Source organism: Nyctereutes procyonoides, unplaced genomic scaffold, assembly GCF_905146905.1.
Source record: "Nyctereutes procyonoides isolate TBG_1078 unplaced genomic scaffold, NYPRO_anot_genome, whole genome shotgun sequence".
Classification (NCBI taxonomy): Eukaryota; Metazoa; Chordata; class Mammalia; order Carnivora; family Canidae; genus Nyctereutes; species Nyctereutes procyonoides.
This window is the reverse complement of record NW_026575037.1, coordinates 20,182,389-20,202,489: the sequence shown is the minus strand read 5'-3', so window position 1 is coordinate 20,202,489 and position 20,101 is coordinate 20,182,389. Positions and strand designations below refer to the sequence as shown.

At 50.7% G+C, this 20,101-nt stretch overlaps 1 protein-coding gene across 5 annotated transcripts in view; it reads right to left on the bottom strand.

Annotated features, from left to right (window-relative positions):
• PLXNA2 (plexin A2) overlaps positions 1-20,101 on the bottom strand; it is a 207,963-nt gene that overhangs the window by 155,670 nt on the left and 32,192 nt on the right. For all 5 annotated transcript variants that reach the window (XM_055319351.1, XM_055319352.1, XM_055319350.1 and 2 more), the window contains exon 3: positions 18,754-18,936. In XM_055319351.1, coding sequence (XP_055175326.1) covers positions 18,754-18,936 — 183 coding nt within the window. The remainder of the gene's footprint in view (positions 1-18,753; positions 18,937-20,101) is intronic.

The window sequence follows — 20,101 nt, the reverse complement described above, 5'->3', positions numbered from 1 at the left end:
ACTATCCCTTCCCATCCCTTTGAGCCACTGGAGAGAGCCAACCTCAGGCTGAGGCAGGAGGAGGTGCATACTGGTGAGCGTTTCTCCAGTACTCAACTCTTGGCCAAGCACTGTGCGAAAAGAAGAACAAACCTGACCTCATCTAACGTTCAAAGCACCCTTCAAGGTAAATATCCTCGTTCTCATTTTGCAGATGAAGAAACCAAAGCTCAGTAAGGCTAACCGATTTCTCCAATATCATCTCCCTAGTGGACGGCAAAGATAGGAGTTGAAACACGGTGGTCTGATTTCAGAGTCCACGTTCTTCCCATTACACACACTGCCCCTGTCCAAACAGCTCACCAGTCAGGAGGTACCAGTACAATACCACACGCCCTACAGCACGCACTAAATCAGCACAAGGAGGAGGTGGAGGCTGGCAGAGAGCAGATCTTTATCAAGACACTTTGGGAGTAGGAGAAATATTTCCACCCTCCTCCCGGCTAAAGGGTTGGCTGTGTTTGTGAGATGAGAACCATTTGGCGGGGAGGGGAAGGAGGGTGTAATCTCAAGATCCAATCACCACCCACACCAAAATAAACCTGAAGATGAACCGGGGCCTCAAGGACTTTCTTCAATTGCTCCTGTGCACTCCTCCGTGAGTATACGTGGGGGAGAGGGAAAGGAGGAGGCGGGAAAGGGAAAGGAATATCTTTTTTTCAAACCCAATGGCATTTATCAACTACACTCTCCTCCCCAAACTTAGGCTTCTTGATCACTCGCTCATTTCACATTTCCCCCTTCCTGACCTTGTGCAGAGAGTTAGCATGGTTTTGAATGAGCACACACTCTGGGGTCAGCCCGCCGGGGCCTGGTCTCCAAGTGTACCACCTGCTGAGTCATCCCAATACATACGTGAACTAATGGGGAAATAATTTAACCTCCCTGAGACTTAGGTTTTCTCACCTGGAAAGATTCGCAGTCAGCACTACCCCTGTGTTGCAGGGCTGCTAGGAGGAGGGAGGGAGGAGAAGTGCTTAGCACAGCGGTGGGCACATAATTGATATTCAATGAATGTCTGGTGCTCTGATGAGAATTTCTCAACCTCAGGACTTGCTGCCATTTTGGACAGGATAACACTGTTGTGTGCGCTGTTCTGCGCGTGCACGTGTAAGATGCTAAGCAGCATCCCTGGTCTCTATCCACTAGATGCCAGCATCACCCCCTGCCCCACACATGGCGATCAAAAATGTCTCTTGGGGGATCCCTGGGTGGCGCAGCGGTTTAGCGCCTGCCTTTGGCCCAGGGCATGATCCTGGAGACCCGGGATCAAATCCCACGTTGGGCTCCCGGTGCATGGGGCCTGCTTCTCCCTCTGCCTATGTCTCTGTCTCTGCCTCTCTCTCTGTGTGATTATCATAAATAAATAAAAAAAATTTAAAAAAATAAAAAAAAAATAAAAATCTTAAAAAAAACAAAAAAAAAAACCAAAAAAACCAAAAATGTCTCTTGGACACTGCCAAGTGTCCACAGAACGGCCCCAGCTGAGAAATACTGGCTTCTTGTAATTACTGGTGCTATTACCAACAAGTAATATATTTGAAGGCACAGAGTAGGCCCTGACAGTAACCGTCACTTTTCTGAATGGGTGAGTCAGTGTATGAATGAACACACTACACAGTAACGGGTGTCGTTCTGAATCTTCAAACCTTCGGCAGGAGTACAGTCTACTAAGTTCCGTGCTCTAGAAGGTTGAGGGAATCACAGGGAGGTATGGGAGGGCACCCCCTGTCCCCCCACCTCCTTGGTGTCTCCACTGCCAGCTGTCTTTTGGTGCAGACCTGGCACCTGCTGGGATTTGCAGGTGGAGCAGGACAGAAGGGAGGCTGTAAGTGAGGCTGAAGGAACGGTCGCCTCTGGGAAAGGCCATTCCCAAAGGGATTTGTCTGCAGCAATGATGGCTTGAATATCTGTGTATCTGTGTATGAGATGTGGCTGCTGGAATCATACACACGTCCCCGAGAACCTCATCCCTTGCCATAGCCAGCCACAGACATCGGTGGGAAGCCCTAAGTCCCATCGTACTTGGAGGCACATCACACCCCTTCCAGCCTCTTTGAGTCACTTTGAGGAGATGCCTTCCCACTGGAGCAGAGAGATGATCTGGGCCCTAGGATTTCTTCCTTCCTTCCCCCTCTCCCCTTTTCCCCTTTTAAACATATACTGAGTGTGTGCTCCATTAGCTGGCATGGTAGACACAGAGATGACAAACGCAGTCCCTGCCCTAAAGTTGCCAAGGGACAGGGAAAGGAAAAAAGGCAATGACAATACACACAATAATAATAGGTAACGTCTCCTGAGCTCTATTCTCTCATGGACACTGCTCTGCATGCTCCACAGGTAGACGTACTTGACATGTGCCTCACAACAAGCCTGCGAGGCAGAAACCACAACCATTTGTAGCCTGCAGATGGGGAAGCAGGCGCAGAGAAAGGAAGTGATTCTTGAAAAGGCCCAATTGGGAGAGGGACTCAGGATACCTTGGCTCTTGGGCCTGGGCTCTTCTTAACTACCATGCTTTTCTGCTGACAGCCATGGGATGGGGGGATGACGAGGCCCAGAAAGGGGAGGCTTCCTGGAGGTGGTGATGCCACAGCATCTTGAAGATGAGAAGCTGTCAGCGGGGTGAGGGGAAGGGAGAGGTGGCCCCATTCTGGGAGAATAATGGCCATCAAGCTTCCATGGGCAATTCCTCCCCTCCCTGTGGGGACTCCACTCCCTCAGCCTCACGGCTGTGTTAGGGTCCAGCCAGGTGACAGGACTCCTATCTTCTGGCCTGGCCTGGTCCCGGGCATACCCTCCGGGAGCCACCTGGTTGGCCTCCTCTCCCAGCCTGTGCTGTCTGATTGGGCTTCGCAGTCAAGCTGAGGACCTACTCTCCCTGCCTCGGCCTACTGGCTCAGCTCTTTGCCCTGATCTGGGTTCTTGCAGCCTCGCCTTGTTCTGCTCCCACTGACACCAGATGTGTGTGTGTGTGTGTGTGTGTGTGTGTGTGTACACATATGGGGGGGCAGGGGGTGAGAATGGTGTGCGCATGCCTGCCACAGGGGGTACATACCATGTGATGGGCAGGCGACCCCAACAGGCGACCCCAACATTTCATCATCTGTCATTTTAACCTGTTTTTTTTAAGCAACAATAAAAAAAAATCATACTCATAACCTTGACATATGTAAAAATAGGTGAGAACAAGATGCTTTGATTTAAAAAGGGTGGAACTGGGGAACTGGAGTGGTCACTCTAGGGCACAAAGGCCCATGGTTTAAAAGCCATCAGACAAGGAGTCTTAACATTTTAGGATCATAGACAGCTTTGAGACCCCGATGGAAGCAACGGGCTGTCTACCTAAATATGATAGACAGGCAAATGTTTGCAGAACAGGTTTTGTTTTCAGTAGATCTTGGTCCTCCAGAATCCTGGAAGGGAGGTTCAAAATGCCCTGCATCAATTCCTGCCGTATCTTCCTATCAGGTCTCCCTGCCTCTGTGCCTTGTAAAGGAGCGTTCTGAGATGGGGGTGGGCGGCTGCAGTACCAGGGAATGGTGACCTCACACAGCCCGGCTTTCCTTCATTTGCTTGGAAAGAGCAGAAGCCCCGGGTTTGAGTACAGTTAACACTGCCTCCACACTAGCCCTAGGGGGCCTGGCTGTCAGAAATGATCTCTGCCCCAGTGTCCACACTACACTCATGCCAGTGAGCTCACATACTTCGGCAAGATTAGAACAGACAAAGGATGGGCATCCAGGTTCCGAAGTGAACGTCATTGCTGGGTGAAGCTGGGCAAATCACTTGACCCCTCTGGGCCTGTTTCCTCATCCCTCAGATGAGCGGCCCATGGGCTTGTTAAACAGGAGGACTAGATGAGCTCAGCATGGGTGAATATACATGGATGTTCTTTATATTCCTCAAACCACCGAACAGGTTTAAGGGTGCTCTTATTATCTTGGCATGCAGAGACGATGAGTAGATTCATACCAAAAGAGTTACTCTCTGGACTGGGAACCAGAGAGGATAATGGAGATCACTTTTACTTAAAAGGGACAAATTCAGGCCCCAGATAATCAATGATTTGTGCGGTCATCCGTTGCTGAGTCCCGGGAGGGTGAGGGGGAACTCATAGTCTAAGGCACTTGGCTGGACAATCCTCGAAATGTCCAGTGGCCCTGAAGTCATCTGCTCCCTCATCTATGGCTCCCATCCATCAGCTAAGGACAGATTCTGGGAGCAGCCTCTTGCTACGGCTTTCCCCATCCTCGCCCTTATCTACTACGAGGTGCAAATCAACCTCCAAGTTCTCAGTGATGGGGAAACGAGAAGGTTCTTCATTGGGCCTGCCTGCTGTTAATGAGCTGATCTGGGGGGAGGAAAGAACAAGTGAAAATGAACAATCACTACCCAGAGTCACCAGAGTGTTCTGTGCAGCCCGTCCGACGTCTGTGTTTTATGCAGCGCTCAGCCTGCTGGTGCCTGGGGCCCGCAGGCAGGTTTATGAGATTAAAGCCCAGGCCCAATAAATAATTTAGCAGCTTACTGCAAAAAAACATACACGCAGTATAATAGCTACTATCTCCAGCAGTCTGATGTGTACATACATTTTAAATGCACATCACTTTCATCTACATGTTTCCATTTGATGTGGAGTCCAAAACCAAATAAGGAGGAGAGAAAGAACGTCACCTCCACCCTCTGTCTAGGTCCTGCCCCTAAGATGGGGCTGATGAGAAGGAAAACTATTCGATGCACTAATAATTCAGGGCTTTGCTGGCTTTTCTTCTCCACATCCCACCCCCCTCTTATCTTCCCTCTATTCTTCGCTTTTGGTAGCTATTTGTGTGTGTAGGAAGAATCTGAAATCTCTACTAGACCAGATTATTCATTCAGAATTTGGTTTTCTTCTCCCAGGGGTGCCTTTTATGGACCAAAGCTGGCTCCAGGTGCTGTCTCCTGCGGCGTCACAAGTGACTCGCTTGTGGGTGCAGCTCAAAAGCTGAAGTAAATATCAGTGCCATGGCTACTGGAGTCCCAGCTTCCCAGCTGAAGTTTTAATGAGCCAGAAGTAGTGGTGACTGATTGATAAGAGCTGGTCTTGGGCATGAGGAAGGGGATGAGTATTGGAGGTGGAGGAGAGGGGGGTGGGGGTGAGTGTCACGGGGAGAGAGGGTGGGAGAAGGCGGAGAAGTTCCCAGGAGCGGCTCCAAGATCTAGAAGCATCAATGGGAGACGAGTGGTACATAGTAATCTGTGTAGCAACATGAACAGGCAGGAGAAGGAGGACACCGGAGGGGAAGCGTGCTCTTCTCATTGGAAAGTTTACTGCTTCTGATTGCAGTTAAGGGACAAGTGGCCTCAGTGGCAGAGACAGGCATGAGGGAAAGTGGCAGGATGGCCCTCGAGCTTCTTGGAAATCTGGAAGGCATCCATTTCCACACCAGCCCCTTGACTCTCCTTCTGTGGGGAGCATCTAGACAGGACCTACTGGCCGCTGGCCTTGTACAGACCACACCAAGCTTACCCCGACCCCCCTACTTTTTGCACCTCCTTGGCCTTGGATGCATTTACTGCCAGTGGCTGTGGTTTATCTCCCGTTGTTTATGGCCTGGGACAGGCTGCCTACAAATAGCTCCCCAAAGAGTGGGAAATGCAGGCATCTGCCATTCTGTGAAGCTCTTTCCAGAAATGAAAAGGACAGTCATAAAATGTTGTACGGGGGGGGGGGGGAGGGTGGGTAACATGCATCATAAAAAGCGTAATGGACTAATGCTAATACACAGACTGGCTGCAGCCCAGGGGTGTCTGCTGAGCTCAGACATAAATATTGGGGAGGCACCAAGGAGACAGATTTTTTATTTCTTTGATTTGATGGTAGGGGGAGGTTGGGCATATTTTTTCTTCTGTTTCTCTGACTGTGGCCATTCCACAGGGAACACCACCAGTCTGTCTGAGACTGTGGCTACTCAATGTTTTACGGCTTCCAGAGCAGTTAGACTCCTGGAAAGACGAGGTGCAGGGAGGATCTGTGGGTGTGTGGCATTGCCTCATAGGGTGAGTCAATTTGGGGTTCTGTTGTATCATCCCAGATCTTGCAAGTGACGAGAACCGAATGGGGGGAGTACAGTTATGTTGACTGTGTGCTTGAATGCGTATACAGGTAACTATGTGCTTGTCCAACATCAGGCTAATCTCCAATGTTACAGGACTAACATTTTCTGATTAATGTTCTCTACTTAGTGGGAACAGAAACAGCAGCAACCCCGACAGTAACCCAACAAGAATTTCCATCCCCTCTCAACTTCAGGTATGATGAGTAGAACACTTGTTTGTTAATTAATGAAAAATTCAGGTGCTTGTGGATTCAACCACCCTCACACACTGTTTTCTAGAGTTTCATGTGGAAAAGTACCTCATCTCTCACTGATGTCGGCCATCGGTCAATTGGTATCTGCACATTTGTCTTTCCATATGCGTTTGCACAGAACGGTCAATGTACAGCGTTATGTGCGGGACAGAAGGCAGAAATGAGTACAAATCCTGTGTAAAAAGAGTCTCTATTCTAGGTGAGCTTAGGATGGTCTTGCCCCTTTCTCCACAGCCTTGACATCCTCACTGCCTATGACTAGTGCTAGGGCTGTGGGGCCATGCTCCAGCACTAGGATGGATGGAGTCCACCCAACAGCCTGGACTACTGGAGAGTAAGAGAAACAGTAGAAGCTAGGGTGCCTACAGTGGGGCAAAAAAGAAACCCCTATTGAGTCTTTTCAGTGTGAGGTGAGAAGACTGGGGACATCTGGAAGTCATGTTCCAGTACACCGTCTGTTTTGAAGGAATTAATTTTCCATGAGTTGTCCCTGGGCATGGGTGGAAGAGGAAGCGGCATTCTTCTGAAGCCTTGGGTACCGAGCGCTTTGTCTTCTGTACCTGGGTCTCTGTGACAGGAGGAGTGGGGAAATGTTCTTAGGCACAGAAGACCTGTGATAAGCAATTTAGATACTTCTTGAACCTTCTGCTCATCTTTACGAAGTAGACATTACTATCATCACCTTCCACTCCGAGTGGTCAGAAGATTAAGTAACTTAGCCAGGGTCATGGGTTTTATAAATAGGAAGGTTAGGACTTAAACTCAAACCATTGTCCTCTCACAATGACTTAAAAATATAAAAGGAAAAAAATCAATAAATGATGATTTGGAGGAAAAGTTATTTTCAGTCTGAAGGTGAAAAGAGCAGGGACTCAAGCATCCCTATGTCAACTGGTACATATTATTATTCCAAGTGATAAGATGGTGTGTGGTGGGGGGGGTGGTCACCACATATGCTATCGTTAGCAGAGGTTTAGAGAAGCCTTGTGTGTGTGATGAATTCCCCACACTGAGGGTGAGTGGGGCATTGCAGAGCTGGGGGCCTGGTAATAATCACAGACAGGGCTCCCTAGTAAATAAATATGCTACAATTTACCCAGAAAAGCGTTTCATCATGACAGACGGGTCATTCTTTCCCACCACGTGGGTGTAGACCAGCAGGTTCTTTTAGGTGTGAGGTTAACCGGTGCTCTGTGGTCCAGGGAGCTCTCAGGGCCAGGGACCTTGAGATCAGTTGTGAGTGGGAGTCTTGCCCAATCATCTACCCAGAAATGAGGCCCAACTGGGCCTCTCAATAGGGGTTTGGCTCAGCCCCTTTCAACCACGCTTAGAGCATAAAGAAACATTCCTCTTCCCTCAGTTGACTCATAGCCACCTTAAAGTATGACAAAGAAGACACCGTAATATCCAGTCTCTTAGCCTAAACCTGTTGGTATTAGGTTAGACTTAGGGAAGACCTTCCTGACTACGAACTTGACCATGAGCAACCACCATTGGCTCTGGCATATCCATTCCTACCGACTTCAAGGAGCTGGAGACACATCTCGGGGCTGCCCACACCAGTGGGCAGGAGAGAACCTTTCCTCCGGCTTCACCTTGGCTTGCTGGTATTTCAGTAAAGGCCCAATACAAATATAGAATGTATAATTTTCACATCATTCTTGGCAAATCCCAGGTGCGCCCCATTAGCAGAGTTCCAAGGATGCCATTCTCTATCAAGAAAAAGACACGCGGCATCGTAGTGCTTAGCTCAGGGCCCTATTAATAGCAATCCTAATTATATGGCTGCAAATTTAATTCATAGCAATGATTAGTGTCAGAATCAAAGGCATCAGGCATCAATATTGATGGAACTGCATAAGCCCCATAAACAGAGAACAAGCATTCGGGCCCATCCCCCTAGCGGAGGTCTGCTGTTAACTATTGCATTAATGTCTCTTCCAATTTTGCCAGATCAAAATGACTCCATTTTTCAGTGTCCTCCTACCACCCCCCTGGAACCTTTGCCCTGCCAGTTCTGAATGGGTATGACTGGCACACAAAAGATCCCAGACAGCATCTTTGAAGAAGAGCCCGGGGGCTCTGAGGGATGCACGGGTGATGGGCCGAGGCCCCTACGCTTTGCAAAGCAGCTCTTGGCCTTGTCAGCAACACTCCTTTGTCTTCCCTTCAGAAAGCTCCTGGCAAACAATGCTGCCTGGAGAAAGGGGAGTCAGCTGGGGGCTGTGTGTGGCACAAAGGGCTGCCACCCCATCCATTGTGGTCTGGGCTGAGATGGGTGGGGAGGGGGAGGAGGAGGCCTGAAGGGGTGACACCAGGCAGCGTGTGCCGAGGTGACAGCTGCCATGTCCCGGGTTCCCAGGGCACTTTCGCTTGAAAGGGTGCAAAGCATCAGCCCTTCCACTCTTCTCTTGTGCCTCTTCTGGCCTCTCTCTGAGGGGCAGGTGATGGGTTACAGATGGGCCCATGGGACTGAGGAGAAGGCCAACCGAGTGCTCAAAGCCAGGGCTTAACAAAACAGGTCTGGACTCACATTCCAGCTCTCCACTAAGGGAGAATGTGACTCTTCAAGTTACCTCACTTTGTTGAGCGTCAGTTTACCCATATGGAAAAGAGGCCGAATATTGATCCTTATCTTGCAAGGGTATTAAGAGGGCTCACCTGAAAAAACACCTAGCTCAGTGTTTAGCACATAGTAAGTGCTTAATTGATAATAGAACGTCCCTGCCCCCAAAGTGGCCCATCGAGAGGAGAATGACGGGTAAGACCTGAGATTCCCAATTCAGTGTTCTGATAGATCAGAACCTCTTAGCCCCAAGCACGCATTCTGTGGTCAACAGGCCTCCTTGCTGGCCAGGCTCTGCTAAGATCCCCAAGGCATGTGCAGAGCGGTCGGGGATACTGGTCACCCCAGAGCAAGGCTGTAGGGTCAGGCCCTTGACAGAGGGCCTGAAAGTTCAACTGGACTTTCAGCCCCGGGACAATGATCCCTTGGTTTTGCTTAGGGAATGCTTGTATGCCAGGGAAAGGCAGACGTGAATCTGACGTTTGTGCAGAGGGAATTTCCTTCCACATGATATAAAGAAAAGGGATAAAAACTTGGAATTGAAACACTTGGATTTGAGTCTTGCCTCTGATGCTAAGAGCCTGAGTGATTTTGAGCGGATCGTGTCACATTTCTAGGTATCAGCTGTCGTAGCTATAAATGTTCACAATAAATATCTCACCTGCCCAAAGCCTGTAGGCTGGGCCAGTTTTCTGAGGTCCTTTCTAGTTAGAAAATCAGGGCCAGATTCTTGCACGAGGGAGTCCACTTTCTTCCCGGGGTGTGTGTGGGGGGAGACGGGCCCAACTCCACGGTCCCTCCCCACCCTGGGCTGCGCTCTCACCCACCCTGAGCCGTGAAGGTGAGGCTCCCTGATTTGTTACTAAAGTCTGTTTGTGTCTTGCTCTTTCTGGGTTATGTGAGGACACCTAACTGGTGGCATCAGTTTTTGATTTAGAGAGCCAGAACACGGTAGAGGAGTGGTGGCTGATTGGGACAACACAGAGGCACCAGCTCCTAAGCTGCTGCCCCACCTTGGAGCCTACAAACCTTTCTGGAGGCTGTGGCCAGAGAGGGAAGGAATCCTAGGAAGCTCTCCAAAGGACAGAAACTCGGGTTGACCACCTTGCGTCTCCATGGAGTTCCCATTTCCCTGAACACATGACAGAAGGACATGCGGTAAGAGGTGAACAGAAGTTCAAGTAGCTGCGAGCTTCCAGCTCCATCATCTTGAATAGAAGGGACCTAGGTATCTGCTGGGCCCGTCTCCACCTGAGATGTTTGTAGCTCTGGTCCCAGTTCCCACATCTTCCTTTGCTTGATCCTGTGAGCCTGAGCAAGTCCTTAACCTCTCTGAATTTCTGTATCACCATCTGCAACAGGGCAGAGAAATATCCCAACCCTTCCCACTCACCCAAAAAGGTTATGGGATTAATGAGCTGATAGAAACCAAGGGGCCCTGGGCCCTGGAGGAAAAGCACGGTAGGAGCAGGGACGAGGCAGCAGTAAGACGTGCGCGAGTCACATTGGTAGGGACAGCAGCAACGGCTGCCATCTATTAAGCGCCTACTATGCATCAGGCTCTGTATGAGGTACCTTACGTCTGCGATGTCTGGCATGCAGAACAGTCCTGCGAGGCAGCATTAGTGGACCCTTTGAGGAACCCAAGGGCCCCCGTCCCTCGCCCCAAGCTCCACAGCTGATCCGAGGCAGAGCGTGCAGCACTAGGACATTGTGGCCAGCTTGGAGCATGCACAGGATGGGGAATGGCTCTGTTCTAGTTAATTCTGCAAGGCTGCAAGAGCCACCGGCCACTTCCCCCAGCCCCGCCCTGGGGAGGGGTCAGTTCATATTGTTTGGTGGAACTCGGAAAGCTCTCTCTGGTGACTAATGTAGCTGGATGCCAATGTCCAGCAGGATTAGATTAGTTCGGCTCAGCTGGTCTAGTCTTCTAAAGTATTTTTTCCCATGACTCAGGGCTGGGGGGGGGGCGGTTGTTGGGGGGAGGAAGGGGGCAGGATTCTCTTCCTCCATCTGACCTTGCAAACATGTCACTAAAAAAGGATGCTGATCTGACTGCTCCACTCCCCCCACCCCCCAGGGAGCCAGAGAAGAAGTGGGATTTGGGGAAAGCCTCAAAGATGTTAGTAATAATAATGCAAAGCACTTTTGTGCCAAGCACTATAGTAAGCGCTTTCCATACACGATTTCACTCAGCCCTTCCAGCAGCAACTATGCGAAGTGTTTATTACTACCCCACTCCACAGAAGGGGAAAAATCGAGGCTCACAAGTAAAGTAACATTAGTAGTGATATTTAAGAGCAAATATGCTCAAATGTGGCATCATGCGTTCAGGAATTATTTCATCATGCTCTGTTTTCTCTACTAGCACTTATTCTCTTCCAAACACACACTATATTTTTCCTGACTTTCTTTTTCTTTCTTTCTTTTATTCATTGGTTTGTTTTTTTTGTTTTGTTTTTGTTTTTTTTGTTTTTTGGTCTTTTGACAATAAGATCTAATCTTCCTGAGGGCAGGTCTTTTTGACAGCTGTGTTCATAGCCGTATACTCAGAAAATGGCACATGGTAGGTACTCAATCATTTTTAGTTCAATAATGAATCATCTCATTTAATCCTCAGCAGAGGACAGCCCGGATGGCTCAGCGGTTTAGCGTCGCCTTCGGCCCAAGGCATGATCCTGGAGACCTGGGATCGAGTCCCACATCGGGCTCCCTGCATGGAGCCTGCTTCTCCCTCTGCCTGGGTCTCTACCTCTCTGTCTCTGTCTCTCTCCTCTCTGTGTCTCTCATGAATAAATAAATAAAATCTCTTAAAAAAAATAATCCTCAGCAGACTCTCACGAGGCCTGGACTGTCATCGCTCACATTTTACAGACGAAGAAACGGATGTGGGGTCAGGATTATATCCCGTAAGCTCATATACTCTTCCTTATGCAAATCAGTTTCTACCTGAAGGCAGAGGACCAGACTTTGGAAGGTGGCCTCTGGAAGTCCCTTCCAACCCTGACATACATGTCCACATCCTGTATCCACAGGCAGGCAAGGCTCAACGGCCTGAAAGGATGTGCTTTGTATTTTCCTAAAGATGAGAGCTCCGTAAATATTAGCATCTTGGTCCCTGAAAAATTCTACATGGCCTATGTGGGTCACCTGGATTCTGTGAGCTAGAAGCATTACCCCTCCTCCAGCCCGTCCCTGAAACACAGTTCCCTGTGTTTCACCTGTCCTGAGATAAAGCCTCGGGCCCCAGGGGTTCACTCTTGGATGGCAAAGCAGCCTGCTCAACACACAGCCTGATGCCTCCTACAGGGACTGTCCAAGACTGAAGCTTATATGGAGCTGCACAAAAGGCGCAAAAATAAGTGAATCTTTAGTTTCTCCCCTTTCAGAATGGCTCTGGGAGATCAGGGCCTCCTCCCCAGTTGGTGGGGGGGGGGCGTGGGGAGGAGGCATGAACAGCTGGGGCCTGGATAGAAACCCACACCCTCTCTCTACACCTGTCGTGGCCAAGCAGAGGGATGTGGTGGTCAGGGGTGGGAGTGGGGGTGGGGGGGTTCCTGTAAAAATATGCCTCCTTCCGGGTGCCAACCAAGTGCTGCGGTTCCCAGCTTTCAGAAGACCAGTTCTCGGGACCCAAGAGGCCTATAAAACAACAAAACAAACAGCGCGTTTGGCGGCAGGAGCCTGGGCAGGGAGCCAAACTCATTACCGGGGATGTGATGGTGAGCTCGGAGCCACCACCCCAGCCCTGCTCTGCAGGCTCAGGGGAAGGGGGAGAGGGTGCTTGTTCCCCACGACCCCAGCCCCCAGCACTGCTGAGATGCCCGAGGGGTTGGGGCTTCGGGTCAGCCGTCACAGGTGCCAGGAGAGCCACCAGGTCGCCTAGAAATGGACCCTGGTTGTTTACTCAATCCAGGGTTCACACTGAGAAATGAGTGAATCATTTCCACTGAGAGGAATGAGTGGCTATTGTTTGGTGGGGTTGGCACAGACAGACAAGCATGTTTCTCAGCTTTTCATCCAATTTGGCCTTCTGTCCGCCAAGACAACTCCACCCCATGAGGAAGTCAAGTAACAGGTTAGGAACTTCTGTGCGTTGGGGGAGGAAAGTACAAATGCCAATGTCAATACTGCCAATGGGGGGGGCACGTAATCTTAGGTAGGATACTTCATATCTCTGTGGCTCAGTGTTTCAGATCTGTAAAATGGGGCAGAGAAGCAGGGGGCCATCACCGTATCTACTAGAAGCAGTCTCCGCCGATGAAGAGGGCCGGGCCGTAGAAAAGTGTCTTGTAAGTAATCGGTGGTATCAAAAAACTGAGCAACAACCCTGGGGCTTAGGAGAGTTATTACTTGGGTGTTCTTGATGGGTTTTTTCCAGCACCTAAGCTGCTACTGCAAGGAGCTCCAGTTTTCCCGGCTTTGCTTAGTAAACCGTTTGTGAAATTAGAAAAAGGAGAATGGGCTTGGGATGGCGGGGCTTCCTGTGGGCTGAGGACGGGAGACCTTGGGTTGGTTGGTATGTCCCTTAGGGAAAGACAGAATTTTCCTCAAGAATTTCACAGGCATTTCCGTGGCCATGCTGGTTAGCTAATGGGAAAGGACGCGGTGCCAAAAGAGGCCAGGGCTCTCCCCAGAACTGGAAAAGGGCTACGTCTCTGCGGATTTCTAAAACTGCCCAAGAGTCCTATAAACAGAGGGCTGGGGGCAGGGTGGGGGCTACCTGGGTCCTTGCACCTGCTCCCTGCTGTCAGCAAGCCTGCCTCTGATCCAAGGGAGGCAGATGGCTGGCCATGCTATTCTGGGGATCTCCAGGCAACAGGGTAAACACTGTCCCCTCCTTCCACCCTGGCCGCTGCATCTGAGAGTACCGCCCACCCTCTTCCAAACGTCCACAAACTCTTTTCCTGTTACCCACCAAGCTGTCCCGTTTTCTTGACTCCTCATCCCATCGTCACCCCTGATGTATCCACCACAGCGTAACTTCCTTCCCTTGCAAACCAGCCACGTCAACAGCAGTCACTCTTGGCGTCCGGTTCTCTTCCAATCAGTGCAAATAGGTGTCTGGCCTGAAGGCGGCACCCAATACATTGGAGATAAATTTAACGAGCCCCTAATAATGGGTGAGAGATGTTGGATCTGGCTGTGGGGAAGGGGGATCTGAATATGAAAAAGGTGGTCCCTGTCCTTCAGAATCTGTGAACTTCAAGCGGACATGAGTAGCTGCTCCCACGTCGGATGCCATCAGAGCAAAATGACATGCGGTGAGGGGTCTGAGGAGGGTGCTCCTCACAGTGCTCGAGGATGGGGGAAAGGACATGTCACCAGCCCCTGAGCAGCAGGTGGGGTTTCCAGGGGGGCTAGAGAACTCGTTGGCTAGAGTCAACAACTCATGCTGCTGGGTGAGGCCCCAGGGCCGAGGGGTCTGGGGAGGCCCACGGGGACACAAAGCTGAGGCTGAAGCAGAAGCTTCAGCAGCCGTAAAGGGAGAGAAGGAACCAGAAAGACTCTGCCTTGAACCCAGAGACAATCCTCCATCCCGTGTCCCGGCAGCTTCAGCCCACCTCCCTCCCTCCTGTGCCCCAGGACCTGTGCTCGAATTGCCTCTTAGTCTCCTCCCGGGGTCCTCCCCTCGAGCTGGGAAGTCTTACTCAGTGAGTTTGTGGCATCCCTGCTCCGTGACTATCCAGTCTCTGCTTCGATATTTCCACTGACTGGGAGCGCATTCCCTCGAGTCAGTTCTTTCCATGTTGGGATGGTTTGGCTACCAGAAACTTCCTCCGTATAGTAAGTGGAAAATGTGCTTTACTGTAAAGCCTGCTCCCTGGTTCTTTTCTGCCCTCTGGAGCCACAGCAAGTAAGTCTAGTTCAGCTTCCACAGCTTGATGGCTAAGCGTGCAAACTGTGAAACTAGATGATAAGGGTTCAAATCTTGGCTCTGCCATTGATTAGCTCTGTGGCCTCAGAGGAATGCCTTTGCCTTCCGTGGCCTCTATTCCTTCGCCTGTAAGGTGGGGGTGATAACAGCACCTACCTCATGGAGTTACATCAAGATTAAATGCATTACTAGATACCGAGCTCATGAGCATAGTAAGCGCTTGGTAAATTCTATTACGTGAAGAAAGCTGTTTTGTTTCCTCCTATACTCTTCTTCCCTTGAGTTGTTATCCTTTCAAAAACATTCTTCACATAGCATAGCTCCACCATCTCACGACCTGGAAATTATTCTATCAGTGCAGTAGACTAATTCAGTTTGGGAAAGCGGTATCACACGGTTGGCTCCTGTTGACCCTGTGGTCAGCAAAATCCCAAGATCCTTTTCGCTTAGTCCTCCCAGGGCTGGTGAGAGGTGCTCACCTTGACTTTCCCCTCACCCATCCTCCAAACCCCTGTGTGCACTCTAGACCTTTCCAGGTGCATGCTTTGTGCCCCCTCCGTGTGGCACCCAAGGCCTAGAATGCCCTTCTCTCTTTCTCCCACTAGTCAATTCATTATAAGAGCACCCACCCTTTCCCAGGCACCTGCTAGGACCTCACCGATTTTAATTCTCCTAAGACAAGAGTGGTCAATTGTGGTCAGATCAGTTGAGTGAGTCATGGGGAAGCTTCTAGAACAGTGATGGCATACAAGAGTGCTCAGTGGGGAGTTTCCCTGTCCCAAATCTTGGCACCCTTCCTCCTCAATAAAGCCTCCAAGGTTGATCACACCACAGGGCTGGTTTCTCTGCAATTGTTCCATTCCTGTGGTGAGCCGCGGCCTGTCTCCTGGCCACCGGTCATGCACTGACCCTGAGCCTATGCAGGTATTGCACACCTTGGCTTTCAGGTCTCATCCTCATTGTGCCTCTTCCTTCCACACACTCGTGGCTCAGAAGGCAGTGGCCTCATCTGTGATGTTCCCCCAGAGTCTAGCAGAAACAGAGTCTGAGCAAGTCTGTGTCACAGCACAGAAAGCACAGAAGAGCACCTCATGGTCATGCCATGGTCTCCCGCTTCCTCTACACTTCCCTGCACAGGGACATCCTGTTCTGATGACTGCAGTGGATGGGGACTGGACAGTCTGACAGATGCCTGGTCAGGCAGGGAAGAAGTGAGCAGTTCTGACGCACCCTGCTTCCCTCTCCTCTCCAAACTCTTAGCTGTTTTTTTTTTTTTTTTCTTCTTCTTCTTCTTTATTTTCCTTCCTGTGTTGAAAGAGCTATGGGGCCTGGACCATGGTAGAGTTTCCTGGGGACATTCCAGAAATTCCTCATGGGCTGTTGCTCTGGAGAGGGTGGGGGCAAGCGGGTGGGTAAATGGGAGGCCACTGGGAGCCAGGGTGGAAGTATCAGGTGCCTCAAAAGAGTGTGGGTGGAAAGGAAGGGCGGGCTGTGCAGAAGAAGGAGGGATACCATGAGCTCATAGAAACAGCTGAAGAAAGGCCAAATGAAGACTGAGAAGGAGCAGCCACCTTGCAGGTTGGAACAAGCCGTGGGCGGCCACACCCCTAGCCTTGCCCTTGAACCCGCTGACATGCCTTTTAGCGACTTGTCCACCAGGATTCCAACAAGGCCAAGAGAACTTGGCTCACTTGGGTGTGTGGCTTGGAAAGACGCCTCAAGCAGCCCCCTGTGTGTGCTGCACAAGATGTCTAGAGATATGGGAAGGTCAGCACCCGGGTTCCTTTGCATCTGGCTGGATCATTCTTTCTTTACTCAGGCCTCCTCCACCCATTCGGCAACTGTTCATTCCTTAGCGCAGACCCAGGGCTGACGAGAATGGAGGCACTAGTCCCTGGCTGAACTCCTTAGCAAGCCTGGACCTGAAGATTGTTCTCAGCCTCCATCCCCGTGCTCCGTGTCTGCCTCTTTAAATAAAAAAAGGGTGCCAAATTGAGTGTCAGGGCAAGAATCAACTTGTCCCAGTCTCTATGCCTGGACAAGTCACTGGTTTTCTCTGGGTCTCAGTTTCCCTGCCGAGCAATGAGCGTCTTGGACCAGACGATCTCTAGGATTTCTTAGAGTGGTTCTAGTTTTTGAAAGCAGTTTTGGGGCCTATCCGATCTGTGAACACTTGGTGAAAGAATGAGGCAGAAGGAGGTACATAAATATGAACAGAGCATGACCCCTGCCTTTACTAGAACTTTCAAGAGAATACAGGAGACAGTCACACAAATAGTGTGTGAAGAATAGAATAGTGGGTGAAGGCGCCAGAAGAAAAGGGGAAGGTGCTGAGCACCAGCCTCGCGGTCGGTACGGCTGGACCCTCGAAAGCCTCTGTGCATTATAGAAAAAGGTGGTCTCTGTGGGCAGATGACTACTAAGTTTATGGATGTTTATATCCTAGGGTGCATGGCCTGACAGAGAGAGCTCAGGCTGGACTTCAAACCCGAAGGCTCCCCGGCCCAACGTTCCTATGCAAGGCCCTATCTCCCTGAGTACACAAGGAGCTAACCCTGCAGGGAAGCAGCCTGCCTCAGGGGTCCACGCTGAACACCAGCCCAGTGGAACATGCCACTTTTAAATCTTGGTAGGGTCTCTTAAAGCAACTCCTTCCACCACCACCTCCCTCCCCGTCCTGGGGAAGCACACGTAGGAACCACACCCATACTCTCTTCTGTGGGCATCAAGGCCAAGCGAAGGTCCACAGTCCCAGGTAAAGTAGGGGCGCAGGACAGGAACAAGTAGCAACCTCCTCGCAGAGCGAGAAAAGGCTTAAAGGGCCTCAGCATCATGAGAACCAGAAGCGGTCTGGACAGTTCAGCAGCCCCACACAAACCTAGACCAGTTTTTCTCACCTCCTCTGGCAGCGACTCCGAACAAGCAGAACATGCAAATGCTCCCTCAGGCTCCCTCCCTGCTACCCTCCCTCCACATTCCTGAAAGACACCTCTCCCCCAGTCTTAAATGGATTTGGGGGAAGGAGCTGCAGGGGTGATGTCAACATCAAGGGGCGAGATGCGGCGAGGTCTGGCATGTGCCTTAATCCACAGGTGGCAGGACTGGGGAAAGGTAGCAGAAGGGTAAGCCTGGGAAAAAGGGATTAGCTGGGACCGGAAAGAATGTGGCTGCTGTAATCCCACGTAATGAACCAGACGGCGCTCGTCTCTGCCCCCCGAGCACTAGACAAGCAGGTACAAGCGGCTGGCTTCAGCCCGGCGCGCCGAGGCCTTCCGTGCTGCCAGCCCCAGCCAGCCAGTGCCCTCCAGCTGGCAGAGGTGCCCGGGGCAGGCAAGATAAGATATCTACTTCCTCCTGGCAGCCCAGGCAGGTCTTGAGCGGGGAGTGGAAGGGCGAGAAAGAGTCTGTGATTGCAGGAGGCGGAAAGGCAGGAGCACGGTTTCTCATCCAGGCCCCATATGCCGCCAGAGCAGCACGACCATTTGCCTGGATTCTTAGAACCGGGCCCCGTCACCTGCTGCCACCAGCTGCTTCGAATGCAACAAAGACTTCTGACCAGTACAATCAACTCTCTGCACCATGGCGAAGGATTTGCGACGTGGGTGACTCATAACACGGTTGGTCAAAGCATCGGTTCTACTTGATTTGGAGATAAAGGCTGATTCCTTTCTCCCCCACCCTCAGGGTAAGATACCTTCCTAATTCTGTGAAGTTTGGCCAATACTGAAACATGCTTGCATTCCTAGACACTCTCCGACTAATGACCGGAGGAAGCAGCTAGAAGATAAGCTACAACATTAACCCCCACCTCCTACTCGCCCATTCAGCTCCCTTCAAGATAAGGAAGAGTTGCCTGTCTTAAATCTCCACCAACAGCTGAACAGCACTGGGGCGTCTGGGCTCATGGACTCTTACCTTTTTCAGCTTGCCGCTCTTGGTCCCCACAAAAACCACGCTGTAACCATTGTAAACGTAGGAGGCCACTGAGGTCATGCGGTCCCGGCTGGTGGTGTACAGGGTCAGGCCCTCCACTGGAGTGGAGCCTCCAAGCGGCTGGTTGATGTCCAGCCCGCAGAAGTTGTCATCGATGGGGACGGGCTGGAGGGAAAGGAGGGAATGAGGGTAAATCACCGCGGAAGTGTGGCCAAGTCTCCTCACCCTAGCCCATACCCAACCGCCAGCCCAAGGCTGCCAGGCCTTGGCACAGACATGGGGTTCGGGACCCTAACACATGCATCAAACAAAAATATCTCACCAGCTGACTCACAGATCCCACACCCAGCTCCTGTGAAACCAGCTAGAGGGGTCTGCAGCCTTCCTCACACTAACCCGCAGCCACGCATCCACTCTTCTGCCAAGAGATCTGAGCTAATTTGCAAAGCTGAGGGCTTGAACTCATCTTCTGATCATTTTAATGTCCCTTCGGACCACAGCATTCTGTAGATGCTTCTATTTAGATAGCGGAGATTCCGTCCGGAGGCAACACCACAGGATTTCTATCAGCTGGAGGGGGTTTCTGGTTTGTGTCTTGCGCTGCAATGTCTCCCTTTGGGCCTAAGGAATTGTAAACCACTCAATTATTCACCAGATCCTGTACTGGCAATAGATTGAAAGGGATCATCGTAATATGGGGCAGGCCCTCACACGTTGGAAAAGTTACTTACTCTGCATAAACCTCAGTTTCTTCATTTGTCATACATACTACCTGACCACTTGTCTGAGAAAATTATTGAGGAGCAAATGGAATAATCCATTCCTCAGAGTTTTGTTAAGATGTACAGCAATCGCCACTGCTGGTCTCCCACAATGTTCGTGGAAATATAAATAAAAGAGAGTGCTGGAGGTGATATCCTTCCCATTACCAGGCTTTTGGAGGGACTGGTGCTGGGCCTAGAGAGAGAGTATCTTTCAGAAGACGCTGGGGCACCTCTGAAACAAGAATTACCCTGAGCAAATGGAAAAGTAGCTTACCCAAAAGTACGAAGACCTGAATTCTGGCCTCCGCTCTAGTACTAAGTGGCTGTGCAAACTTGGAAGAGTAATAGCCTCTTTCGGGGCTGTTAAAAGGGATAGTAAACGGATTGTTTCTGAGTTCTCACTGACTCAAAAGAAGGAAAAGGAAGAAGACTGTATGCTTCCTGAGGACAGGGGCTACTGAAAGGCTTAGCCTGCCTGCACGATGCCTGACTTGGGGCTGGGCCATGGTGGCTCCTCTGATGAAGCTCCACTTGACTCTACAGCCAGGAATCCTGTGGGCAGAGGC